Source organism: Schistocerca gregaria, chromosome X (assembly GCF_023897955.1).
Source record: "Schistocerca gregaria isolate iqSchGreg1 chromosome X, iqSchGreg1.2, whole genome shotgun sequence".
Classification (NCBI taxonomy): domain Eukaryota; kingdom Metazoa; phylum Arthropoda; class Insecta; order Orthoptera; family Acrididae; genus Schistocerca; species Schistocerca gregaria.
In genome coordinates this window covers 499665844-499679202 of record NC_064931.1, presented here as the reverse complement: position 1 = coordinate 499679202, position 13359 = coordinate 499665844, and the positions used below count along the sequence as shown (strand labels likewise).

The window sequence follows — 13359 nt, the reverse complement described above, 5'->3', positions numbered from 1 at the left end:
CCTTCCAGAACCTGACTGACTCTCCTCCAGCACGTCTCACAGCGGTCCGCTCTGCAAATGGTGATCATTCAGGCTTCTGACAGGTAATCACATTAATGTGACTCGACAGTGTGTCTCCATAGCAAGTGGTCATAAATGCGTTATTTCCACCAAAGGGTCTGTCGTAGAACTCTTCACTACAAACCTTATACTGATGATCCAAAACATCGCAACGAGCTGCTCAGTAGCATGTTGATCCACCTTTTGAATGCAATACAGGAACGATCCTGCTTGACATGGATGCGACAAATGCTTAGTAGGTCTACGCAGGCACAGATGTCTACACATAAGTCACGCAACTCTTGTAAATTACGGGCCGGTGGTTCGTGGGCGCGGAGTTAGCGCCCGATGGCATCACAGACGTGTACTGTCAAGTTCAGATAAGGCGAATTTGGTGGCCAAGACACCGAGGCGAGCTCACTGTCATGCTCCTCAAATCATTGTAGAACGATTCTGAGTTTGTGACACGTACAGTGATCCTACTGGAAGATTCCATCGTAGTCGGCGAAAACATCAAGCACGAAGGGACGCATTACTGTGCAAGTAATCCACAGGTCCCTTGAAAGCCTGGGCGAATCTTCCGACCTCCACGTTCTGCGGTGAGCCATGGACGTTCAACAACGTGTCGCCTGCTTGTGATTTCACAGTCTTTCAACCACCATCCATAGACGCTTACGGCAGTAGCAGGCAAACAGCTTATGAAGTTCCGAAACACTCCTTCCAAAGTCTCTAATGTCAGTGGATTTACTAATCTGAGACGCGTATCGTTGTTAGACTTATACCCCATTCGTCTCGGCTCCATTTGTATCCTTACCTTACTACGTCACATTAGCGGAAAGCCACCAGGTCGCATTCAATTTCGCGCTGGACAATTGTCATAATGTTTCGGTTCATCAGTGAATATTAAGTATTACTCAGCAAACAGCTTGAAGAAAACGGCAGTAAGTGCTATCAGCGTTTCAACAGCTCGTGCAGTTAATCTGCTATCACCTTTTTGCGTATTTAGTATATCTGGTTATGTTCTTTTCCATACATCTAGTCTTTCCCAATTTTATTCCTGTAGTTACTGATACAATTTAATTTTTAAAACTGTTCTTTCATTTTTTCTCGACATTCATCCCTCTGAAATAATAGTTATTTTATTTTGTTGTGTTTCATTTAATGCCTGTTACAACAACTGTCAATTATCTTAGCATCAAGTTCAGACTGTGCCTTGAATATTTTTGTCGTATACAATCTGTACTTGATTCAATGAACACTACTCAGAACCTCTTACTTTTGCTTTGCTTTTCCAGCTTTTGTAAACTGGAGTTCATTGGCTATGTCCAGCTGAATTTCATCCCAGTTTTTAACAAACAAATAGCTTTGTCTTACTGTGTTAATGGTATCAAAGCTCACTACCGAGTCAAATAGACATTCTGGTTATCCTTCGTATTTCTTATAAAATTCCCTATCTGCGCTTTGACTCCATTTTCATGCTGTTTAATGAACGCCATCTACTTAATTACCTACCAGTTGTGCAACATTCACTAATGTCCAACAGATTTTCTTCTTCCTCCCTTCCTCTCCACAAATTTATTTTTACCTTAAAACATCCCTCATAATAGTGCTATATAATCGCTACTTACTACTTACGTCTTAACCAAGGGTTAAATTCACTGTGACAGATTCATATGTGTCGACTTTTCCGCAGTCGTTATCCTGATATCAGTATCCGGCTCAAAGATGTTGTACTTCTTACGTTATGAAAGCATACGGAATGTAACTGCGACGTCCAAAACTCATTTTTTGTTTCATGTTTCTCGAATTGTTTCTCGAATTTGTGTATGGTAGTTATACTTTCATCCCGTAACATTTACTTCATTGACCGCTCGTCAACGCTTATTGCAGCACTATCGAGGTTAGGGAGAGGCCAGGGTATGCAACTTTACTCCGAGAAACACTGCCGATTACAGAAAAAAGCTATAGAACATTAGAAAATATTTTGTACTCTGTCACTGAGTGTCTACTAAACTACTTCGACAGAGCAGTAGCTTGTTGCCATTAGATCGAACTGAACATGATGAGAATAACGGGTACCTTGTTAAACTGTACAGGGAAAAATTTTTCCTTTCGCCTCGATGCGTAATTTTTATGAATAATAATTTCATATATGGTTTGATCAAGAAGGTTAGTGCTATATATTATAACTGTTAGTTTCACCTTCTCGTCTGGTGTGTAATACCATTATTATCGGAATCTGGATTTGAAAGATCTGTAAAACAGTGACCCATTCATCACATATAAAAAGCAATAAAAGTGAGATTCCTTTTTCCTCACGATTTTATATTGCAAGCACACTCCCCAACTTGTATGTTCTGCAGTGGTCCTGAAGCTCAGACACTAGTAGTATTGTAAAATTGTAGAAGCCATCTGGAGGAAAGGATAGTCGTGAAACAAATGTTCAGTTTAGACACAGTATGGGGACATATTAGCAGTATTACTCTCACAGTGTGACTTGTATGGACTTTAATTTGAGAGTAGCTTGTCTAAATTTATGATCCCGGTTGGCGTTCTATTTTACATATTCTGTGTATTACCTCACATCATTATTTTTTCAAGTGCATGCTGGAGGGTCCCCCATGGATGTCTAAGCTAATCCTCCGCGTCTGATGGGCATCCTGTAGACGGAATGCTAAATACAGAGTAAAAATGTAGATTTTGTTCAGAATTTCGTCAACCCTACCATTCAAATTAATTGTAGTATTTTTGCTCATTATTATGTCTTCCTTACTTTACCTTTTTGTTCCAAATGAGAAACATTGTCACATGATATTAAATTATACGAATTATAATAACAATAAAAGTAATACTTTCAGTCACACACTTTCTGATGATAACTTTATTTGGTCTTTTCAATGTTTTGTGTAGTAATTAACTGTTGATTGGTTCAACCTACGGATTGCTTCCGCAGGTGAACAAGGCGTCGTTATTGGAGTGCTCAATTCTTTCGTGCACGTGTTCATGTACACATACTACTTGCTGGCAGCCCTCGGCCCTCGCTATCAGAAGTACCTTTGGTGGAAAAAGTACATGACTTGGATCCAGCTCGTAAGTACTTTCATATTATACTCCTAAAAATAATTATGAAACATTTGTTGCTAAAAACAATTCCTAACAAGATGTATAACAAGATATTATTTCCTCTCTTTGAAGCTTACGTCTGAAGTCAAAAACTTTATAGTAACGTTTGATGGTCTGTTTGTAGCGGGTAATTGACTTAATAACAAAGATAATTGTCTTAGAGGTGTTTTCAGATTAAACGCTGTAGCGCTTAAGCTGGATGGCTCCTATAAACGCACAGATGTGTCTCCATTCTTGAGCTAGGTGACAAATCACATTAGATATTTAGGCAAGTGTTGCGTTTTCAGAAGAAAAGAATTAATACAGAGCTGTGATCATATTAGTCACCAATACATAAGTTTAAAGAACACTATTTGTACAGAAGCAAACTAAACATATGGAAGATTTTGAAACAATTCCATAAAACAGAAACAGTATGCACAATCAATGAAGAGTACGCTAATTATCAGATACACTACATTTGAGCTATACGATTTCTACATCCACATTTATAGCTATTAATATTTTAAGGGAATCGCTATGAAGTACTTACGGGAGGTACACTAAACTGTATTGTATCTGAAGGTTGCTTTTCGTTCTACCCATGGACGGAGCGTGGGGAGAATAATTATTTAAATGCCACTCACTGGTTCTGTCTTAAAATTCGGTTCTTTGAAACCTATAAGTACGTTTTCGACAGCTATTAGTCATCTTCCTTCGAGTTTCGGCTAGTGAGTGTTTTTCAGTATTTCTGATTCAATTTCCCATTAGCCAAACAAGTTTGTGACCAATCACACTACCCGTTTTTGTGTACGCTCTGTGTCCCCTATGGCTGACACATACTGGAGCAGCGTTCCGTTAAATGTCGCTCTTCGCGTAGTCACCCAGTATCCTACCAATAAATTGATGTCTAGCATTTTCTCTAACTAAACCCGAGCTTATGAGGTCTTGTTGCTTTCTAGCATTTCTATGACACATAGGCAAGGCTACTACCATTGAAAGTTTCCTGAAAATAGGAGAGATATATATGTTTCTAAATTCAAGGATAGTTGCCATTCTTTGCTTGAGGTTAGTGTTACTTTTTCGATGTCCGACTAGATAGTACTACATTTTTTTTATGGAAAAATCGTTTCCACATAGTCTGCTAAAAGTCTGAAATAGCATATTTGGAAAGAAAAACGTTGCAAGGACCCAGATCAGGTGAACAGGGAACCTGTGGATTCCGTGATGGAAGTGGCCATGAGACATGGAGCGTTGGAATGAAGCAGCATCCACTTGTCTGCAATGTCCAGTCTCACTCAATTCACACTTTTTCCTGACTCTTTCAAGGACAGGTTTGTGAAACACTTGGTTGGTATTGTTAAACGTCGGTCTGATCTCACAAGAGCACACACCCGTTCGACGTTTACATCGGTTTCTGAAGTTGAATCTCTCCCTGAGCGGATTCATATTCAACAAATGATTTGCGTCAGCGAAAAACTTGTGCTCTTGATGCAGAATGTTCTCTATAGGCCTGTTTCAGCTTTTCAAAGGTCACACTCGCGAGTTCTCCACGTTTAGCACAAATTTGGTGGCATAACGTTGGTCTAGAATCCGCTGTTCCATTTTCGTTACACACAGTTGAAACAAAACGTCACTGGCGGCGCTTTCAAAAATCACGTGAAGGCTGTAGGAAGCTGAAACTCGGACTGAGCAGCTGGAAGGAATCAACACACCGATGTACACAAGTGGAACAGCGCAGCATTGCCAAATCACTTGCAGTGTTGTCAGTCTTATTATTTTTCTCACACAGCTCGTAATTTAAGAGAAATGCGCCTCCTAAGCGTAGAGATACCCGAGAACCTAGTAGCGACCTATCGAATCAATTCCACATAGAATCGCTGCTGCACTGCATTCCAGATTTGGAGCAAAACGCTGTTAAGCGTGTGACGATAATGTCTTAGCTCAAGATTGTATGTAAACCCTAAACCCTAACGCAGTAGAAACGATCAGCATGCTGTGAAGTAAGTGACTGTTGAGCATGAAGTATCTTGAGAAGAATGCATGCACAATACAAAAGGTATAAAGAGATATGTGTTGCTTAGTACGAGACCAAGTAAGCACTGAAATTGTATAACTTGTCTATTAATGGACCATAAAATAAAGTAACTGTATTTTTCCGAGTTTCGATGATTTTCATGTCAGCTAGTATGTATCTATAGAAATAAATTCTTGGAGTTTAGCATTGGACAATATAAGTGTCACATTTTTTTCTTTTCTTGTTTTCAGGGGCAGTTTTGCATCATGTTAATGTACCTGCTATTCCTTTTGGCCTACGACTGTGAGTTTCCTAAGGCGCTGACATTCTTCTTCGTAGGAAACGTGGTGATCTTCCTGTACCTGTTCTTCGACTTCTACAGAAATGCGTACAAGAAACGCGCCTGACATTTTAGTCCACACAGCGCATAAGCTTCACAGATGCCAGCTTTAAGCAAACTTGAGAAGTGTGCTGTATCTCCCATTGTAAATAGTCCCATCGCATGTGTATCGGTTAGAAGCTAAGTACGAATCACTTTCACCTCTGCTATACTGATTCATTTCTCTGTTAACATTTGGTCAGTATACAGAACACTCATTTCTTTAAGTGTGCCGTATTTATTGCTATCGGCTTTCGTAGGAACTGGTCCACAGAATGTGTTTTACGCCTTATATATATTTCTTCTACTATCAGTAATCTTTCACCCGTCTCAGGTCTGAGAATTGAGAGGTTGACAAGTGAAAGGATACATGTCATTTATCTGGACAGAAATTGTAGCCTCTGTGGTATCAAGATGTTCTGTCTCTCGGAAGAGTGTCAGTGCCGTGTTACAAACACAAGAATAAACGAAGACAATGAAAACATTAATGATACTTGGTTGTACGTCTTTCAGCTTATACACACAACCACTGGTTCCGAAACTTATTTTTAAACATAAGAATAAAAATTCTAAATCTTTATTCAGCAACATTTCTGATGATCTGAATGAGTGAGCGGAACGTTCATTTCCGTTATTCATTTTAGTTGTGACCAACGGATAAGTTTACATGTTCTGAGACAAACACTTCTAGAAAATAATATGACACTGAAGAGAACGTAGTGTTGTATAAACACACACGCATTTATTGTGTCTGACAGATTCTCATGTTAATAATTAATTTATTGTTGCTGATTTCATATGATTGCAATCATATTAACTTGACACTTGTTCATATAAATTCATTATGAAGAGTATGTATGAGAAGTTCGGTGTTTCCGACATTTGCAACAGAACTGTTTCTATGCCAGAACTATTACATTTTTGAAAGTATTTAATTTTTTCAAACTTCATGTGTATCTCATTTCATATAATGTACAACAAATAAAATATTAAAAGCCTGAAACCTAAACTATATCTCGTATTTCTTTTAAATTAGCAGCACTAAAATGAAACAATATCCGCCTGACTTCGTCTGAGGTCCATTCCTGCATGATGAACTGAGAGATTCCAGTGGAGAAACACAGAGCTTTTCGTTCCAGTTGTTATCGGCACCTCCATGGTATACAGCGTAATTCAGCTGCCCCTACAGATTTCGTTTTATGCAACTCGCAATGCTATATCTAGCCTTAAGAACCAAGCACGAGATTTTCGTATTCTCTCGCTCGCAATGCACAGACTATTAGTCCTACAGGACAAAACGAATACGACATTTTTGTCGGAAATTTAATGTAGTTCAATTTCTACTGGGATACGTTTTCACTAGGTGGCACGGTTTTTGAGTTATTTAAGGTAAACGTACAAAAGTCACCTTAAAACGCTCCCGCACTCCCACACTCAGCCCCCACCAGTCACGATTTCTAATATATTGTTCATGGCACTCCATCTTACCAATGTACAAAAGTTACCGACTACACGAACTATTCCCGATATTCGACATTCTTGGTCTCTATTGACTGAGGTATTGTGCCACCAGCATAGTCAGCTGTTTAGTTAACATAATCAACTGATACGTGCCCGTGAGGGTAAAGAAAGGAAAACATCACGCTAAAACTAATTACATTGGCAGTTCAGTTCAAACGTAACCCTTACGAGCACGGTAGTTTCGTAGTCAGATGGGCTGACGAATACAACAACGACCTAATTGTTTATTTCATGCTGTTAATATTCACAAAATTGTTAGGTAAAATTTACACAAACGCCAATTTTACAATTTGTAACTGTCCGACTAAGCCGATGGTTTAATAAGGCCAGTCAGTGAAACGGTCGAATGTGGGAAATAATTCGTGTATTTGCAAATTTTTGTTCAGTGCCATGAACAATATGCTAGAAATCCTGACCGTTAGTGGTTGAGCGGGGCGTGGAGGTGCGAGGTGCGTTTGAAGGTCACTTTTGTACGTTTTTCTTTAATACATCTACAACTACTTCCTCTAGCGAAAACATACCCAAGAACAAAATTTAACTACATTAAATTTCTTACAAAAAGATCCTGTAGGACTAATAGTTCGCCCCTAGCGAGAGAGAGAGAATGTGAAGATCTCGCGCGTGGTTTTTGAAGGTCAGAATAACATTGTAGGTTGCATAAAACGACATTGGTAGGGAAAGCTGAATCACCATGTATACGAAAGAATGATCAACTGCCTGAAGTAGTCTTCACACTCTCTCTCTCTGCCAGTGCCTTTTATCCATCCAATGCCTATTCCGACCAGTATGTTACTGCTCCAGTTCCGTGGTTAACCAACCGTACTGGCATAGAGGCTGTTATTACGATTATTTTAAAACTATTGCCAGATCCCTTTAGCCATAGGCTGCCCATCGGTTCCTAGGCCTTTGGAGACCGGCCGTGGTCGTCTACTGTCATTCAGTATTTAAACCAGACAACTGTTGTGAGTGAAGCAGACACTTCGATTCCAAACTTGTCTTGTTTTCAGGAACGTCTGTTGTCTAGGTGCAGCCTAAGTGGAGCCTTTCAGTATTCAGTATTTAAACCAGACAACTGTTCTGAGTGAAGTAGACACTTCGATTCCAAACTTGTCTTGTTTCCAGCAACGTCTCTTGTGTAGGTGGAGCCTAAGTGAAGCCATTTGTTCTGAGCACCTGAAGGCGAAGTATTACAAAACTTAGTGGTATCAGACTGGAAATTTTGTTGACACCATGCTACGTCACACACCAAGGAGAAAGCATAAACTTGTTGAAATGTAAATTGTGTTATATGCGAATGCAAGTATGTTGTAAGTGCATAAGACATAACGTGTCCATTTACCCAGAGTTCGCTGTGCTAAGTGTAGAATAAACCTAAAAATGTGCCCTCACTTCCTCACAAATAAGGTGAAGTTAGCACTGCTGTTGATAGGTCGTCTTGTGGTAGACGGACATAAACCCCAACCAAACTGAATCATAGTTTCGTGTAACTCATTTTTATGCATTCTGTAATGTTAACTATAAACCTCTAAGAATACCTCTGTAGATGATAGAGGCACTGAGGACACTGTTCCTGCCACGTCAAATAAATGCACAAATAATTTGTAGGATGACTTATTGCACTAAATGACAGCTGGCCCAAAAAACGCTGAAAAAATGGTTCAAATGGCTCTCAGCACTATGGGACTTAACTTCTGAGGTCACCCGTCCCCTAGAACTACTTAAACTTAACTAACCTAAGGACATCACACACATCCATGCCCGAGGCAGGATTCGAACCTGCGACCGTAGCTGTCGCGCGGTTCCAGACTGCAGCGCCTAGAACCGCTCGGCCATTCAGGCCGGCAGCGCTGAAAAAGCCACAGAAATGTTCATCTACATCAAGGGGTAATGGAAGGAAACAATTGAACACATCTGCTACAGCTTGGTAGAAATTCATCCTAGCAATAGGTGCAGTGAATGTCTACGGCCAGACTTCATCGCGACGTTCAAGAAATTCTGACGGAAATCATGTAATTAATGGCAAGTTAGTGTATCTTTGCACAACAGAAGGACGTGGAGAACTGAAGATAACCAGATGCCGGGAGCTTGATTATACTCAGATACCTAATTACATGAAATAATAGAAAGAAGTTAGTGTTCCAGACTAATTGTTGTGTAACTAGTGAACGTTAGTGCATTTTGAGAAGCATGTGCGTGTGTGTGTGTGTGTGTGTGTGTGTGTGTGTGTGTGTGTGTGTGTGTGTGTGTATAACGTTTCTTACACCTCTGAACCTTCAACTTCAATACTTTTAATAATAGAAAAATAGGCATTACTGATTTTCTAGCTAGATTGTTTTCCTGAGACGCTCAACGTGGCAAAAACAATATGTTTCTTATTCTTACGAAAATTATTTTGCTAGATAGACGTTCTTGAGAAAACCGTAACATCAGTCACCATATTGTTACGGAATATAGACTGGCTGAATTTATGGTTAAAAACATATCTAAATTCAAAAACTGGAAACTACCAGCGCTAGAATGTTACACAAAATTAATAATATATAGGCTAACATTTGTTAAGATTCCAGCTCCAGGTAAGATACACGTGACAAACCGACTTTATGGCTTGGCTAAGGTACACGACAATGTATAAATGCTCAGGGATATTCTCATTTTGTTAATTCAGTACGATATAAAGCCCCGACGTGCTGCAGTCACACTCAAAACCTCGTTGCATGGAATAAACGAGGGTTTGGATATACACTACTTGAACAAAAGTATGTGGACATCAACCAGTGGACATTAATATGGGGTGTGTCCATCCCCTGTCTTTATGAAGGCTTGATATACGCAGGGAGTACTTTGAAAGAGATGTCTGAATGTCTGTGGAGGAATAACGGCTCATTCTTCCGCAAGAGCCGAAATCAGCGAAGGTAGTGATGTTGGCCACTGGGCCCTGGAGCGTATTCGACGTTTTAACTCATCCCAAAGGTGTTCATTGGGTCCACGTCTGGGTTCTGGGCAGACCAGGACACGTCAGGAATGTTACTGTCCGCAAATCACTGTTTCACACATTACACAGTGCATTGTCACGCTGATACAATTTTCGTCTCCAATCTGTTCCTCTACTGTACGCTGTACACAGTAGTGTAGAACGTGTTCATATCATTACACATTTAGAAGTTTTCTTAAGCACCCACTTAAAACATGTCCATACTGTAACACCACTTCCCACATACTTCACATATGACGGCAGGCAACGTTCTCGAGACATTCGCCAAACTGCAACCTTTCCATGTGATTTCCACAGAGTATAGTGTGATTAGTTACTCCAAATTCCTCGTTACCAGCCATACACTGTCCAGTAACATCACTATTTACACCGCCTCAAGTGTCGCTAACCATTCCATTGACGACAGAAATGTGTGGCTTATGAGGAACTGCCCTATCTTTTTATCCCATTTTTATCTCATTACGCACGGCCATTGTAATTACAGTGCTGCTGGGAGCACTTTGGCACCCATGAGTGATTCTATCTGCTGACTCCATGCGCTTTTGTGCAACGAAATGCCGCAGTGCTCGACAGTCACTGTCAGCCAAGCACTTAAGGTCTGCTTGGTCATAGTTTAGCTGTTATTGTTCCTTCGCGTTTATACTTCACTATCACTTCACCAACAATAGACTTGGCCAGTTTTACAAGGGTTGAAATGTCCCTGATGCACTTGTTGCTCAGGTGACTCCAGCGGCTAGTCCACTTTAGAAGTCACTTAACTCTCCTGACGGACCCATGCTCCTGTTAATGCTTCTCTTGTGACAACACAATACTCCCTGGCTCCTTATATGCTGGTGAGTCCACCTTTTGTGACATCTAGTGGTCAATTCCGCATTACATAGAAGTGTCCCGATTCTTTTGATCAGATAGTGTGTTCCTGGGAAACCACCCTCCTCGTGGATTGTTCACGACTCCAGAGGGTATTAACGGTGATTGCTGACGGATTGTGACATACACCCTGCAAGCCAGCCATTTTCCAGACCTGTTCGAAAGGGGAAGTATGAGGTGAAGGTGTAGGTCAGGAAAGGAGTAACTACCATCTATAGTGTTGCCAAGGTGGCTTTTACGTTCCTCATTATATGCAGACAAGCATTGCCCTGCTGTTATATGGCATGTGGAATGTCATGAAAACGTGACAGAACGTCGAGCTCTAAAACCTCTCTGATGTAGAGATTACTGTTCAGACTACCTCTAATATGTAGAAGTAGAGATCGTATGTTGTATTCAATGAAGCCCGAAACGGTCCATCTCCTCGTTCGCCCGCTATGAAGCTTGGAAATGTAAGATCCCACACTGTAGTCACTGTGGTAGCATATAAAAAGACTACTGCCATCGACTGTAGAAGACATTGAAGCGAGTCTCCTTTCGGAAACATTACATTTCGCCTGTCAGCATTTCAGTGACGACGTTAATGTACCCATAGTACTCAGAGGCATTTCTGGTTTCTGTGCAACTGCAAGTTAACACAGTGGCTTGTGTGAGACCAGTCCTATCTGCAGACGAACTTTCAACGCGGACGCATCCACGCCTGTTACCACGCTCTTTCGTGTAGTTAACTGTGACGCAGGTGTACGATCCGTCGTGGTCATGTTGACAAGACGGCAGTCTTCCCAGGGGTGGTACATTTCCCTGTCCAGTGCTCGCTCGTCACTCTCTTTTGTCCGGTGGTTACGCACACATATCACTGTTATGGAAACACACTCTATACTATCTGAAATGACATGGTGCGACAAAACCGTTTCCTGAAGAACGATTACTCAGCCTCGCCAGTTTTCCTGCAAGTTTCGACTTAATTTGACGGTTTTTCATTGACTTCTCCCAAAATCGGAAAGCCCTACATGTGCACAACTTTGGAGATAGAGGACACAAAGAGCCACGATGAGCTGTTCTGGATCAAATCCACTGAGCTGTTTGTTACCCATTTCATGTGCAACTGGCACTCGCGGCGAGTGCTGAGTCTGGCAATATAACAAACGCTTGCCACATAAAGCTTACTTATTCACAGACACAATAGGTCCACGTCCTTAAATTAATTTGCTTATAAGTAAAGAAGTAGATCTACTGTGCTGTGCTTAGATTTCCTGGCTTCTGAAATCTAATGTCCTTTGAACTTGTATGATTTATCACTATCTCCACAACCTTGATTGTGTTTCTGGTGGAATAATGCTCTTAACAACATTCTCTTACACTGGTGGTAATAGTTCTCATGGCATCTGTCCGGGTGCAGCACTACAAGCGCCCACATCAGGTGTTCTGCACGCTGGAACATCGCTGTATTCCGGAAACATGACAGACAGCAGCAACGACAGTTTCATGTCTATTAAAATGAAACGTCTGAATAACGTAAAAATAGAAGGAAATTGGCGGTAAGCAGGGTAAAGATTTCGGGGCAGGTTTGAAGCACATATCAAGGAAATGGAAGTTAGTCCCTCCAAGAAAGGTGAGTCGGATAATGCTTTTTGTATGAGCAGTTAGCGTAAGTCAGTATACTGATGCTGCGAACATTATAAAGAACACAGTCTATCCCTAATGACAGACATGTAGACCACGAACTCGAACGTAACAGGAATAAAGAACTATAATAAAATAGGCATGAACAAAGCGAATATTTTATGGTTGACAATTTCACGAGATATAAGATCATGTAAACTTCTTCGGGAGCATGAGAAATAACGAAATAATTCATATCATTTTCAAAACCCGCTTGAAATGATATTTCCGTAGTCAGGATAGAGTCTGTATCCTAGCTGATAATTCAAAAGTGATTGTAAAGACGTATAGCTTGGAGTCAAATTGAAGTTTTACTAGGAATATCACAGTTGTTCTGGGAATACCACAGTATGGCTTGATGAGCAGCTTGGTGGTTTCATAAAGTTGTAAAGAACCTACCGACAGTTTTCCGTACATAAAGTCTGCGACATGAACTAACACTATAAAACTAAGGCTTTGCAACAATATTCCAAAATAAAAAACCAAAAACTACGTTAAAAATCTTAGAATCCACTGTTAGTTCCACGACTACTTCTTTATACCAGACTTTCACAGAAGATGCAGTTATCTATAATGAAACACTGACTGAAAGAAGTTACACATATATTCAGCCAGATCTTGATATGATTTCATTGTTGTCCAAAGGTTATCAGCATACCTTTAGTGTTCAGAAATGTAGAATTGTTCACTTCACGAAACGAAAAATATAGTATCCTATGACGAGAATATTAATGAGCCACAGCTGTAATCTGTGAACTAATCCAAAAAACCTGGTTATAG

General features: G+C 40.4%; 1 protein-coding gene across 2 annotated transcripts in view; it reads left to right on the top strand.

The window, feature by feature from the left end:
- The window catches only part of LOC126299257 (elongation of very long chain fatty acids protein 7), a 115404-nt gene extending 108858 nt beyond the window's left edge, over positions 1 to 6546 (top strand). For both annotated transcript variants that reach the window (XM_049991053.1, XM_049991052.1), the window contains exons 7-8: positions 2993 to 3129; positions 5410 to 6546. In XM_049991053.1, coding sequence (XP_049847010.1) covers positions 2993 to 3129; positions 5410 to 5565 — 293 coding nt within the window. In that variant the 3' untranslated portion in view covers positions 5566 to 6546. The remainder of the gene's footprint in view (positions 1 to 2992; positions 3130 to 5409) is intronic.
- The last annotated feature ends 6813 nt before the right edge of the window (positions 6547 to 13359 follow it).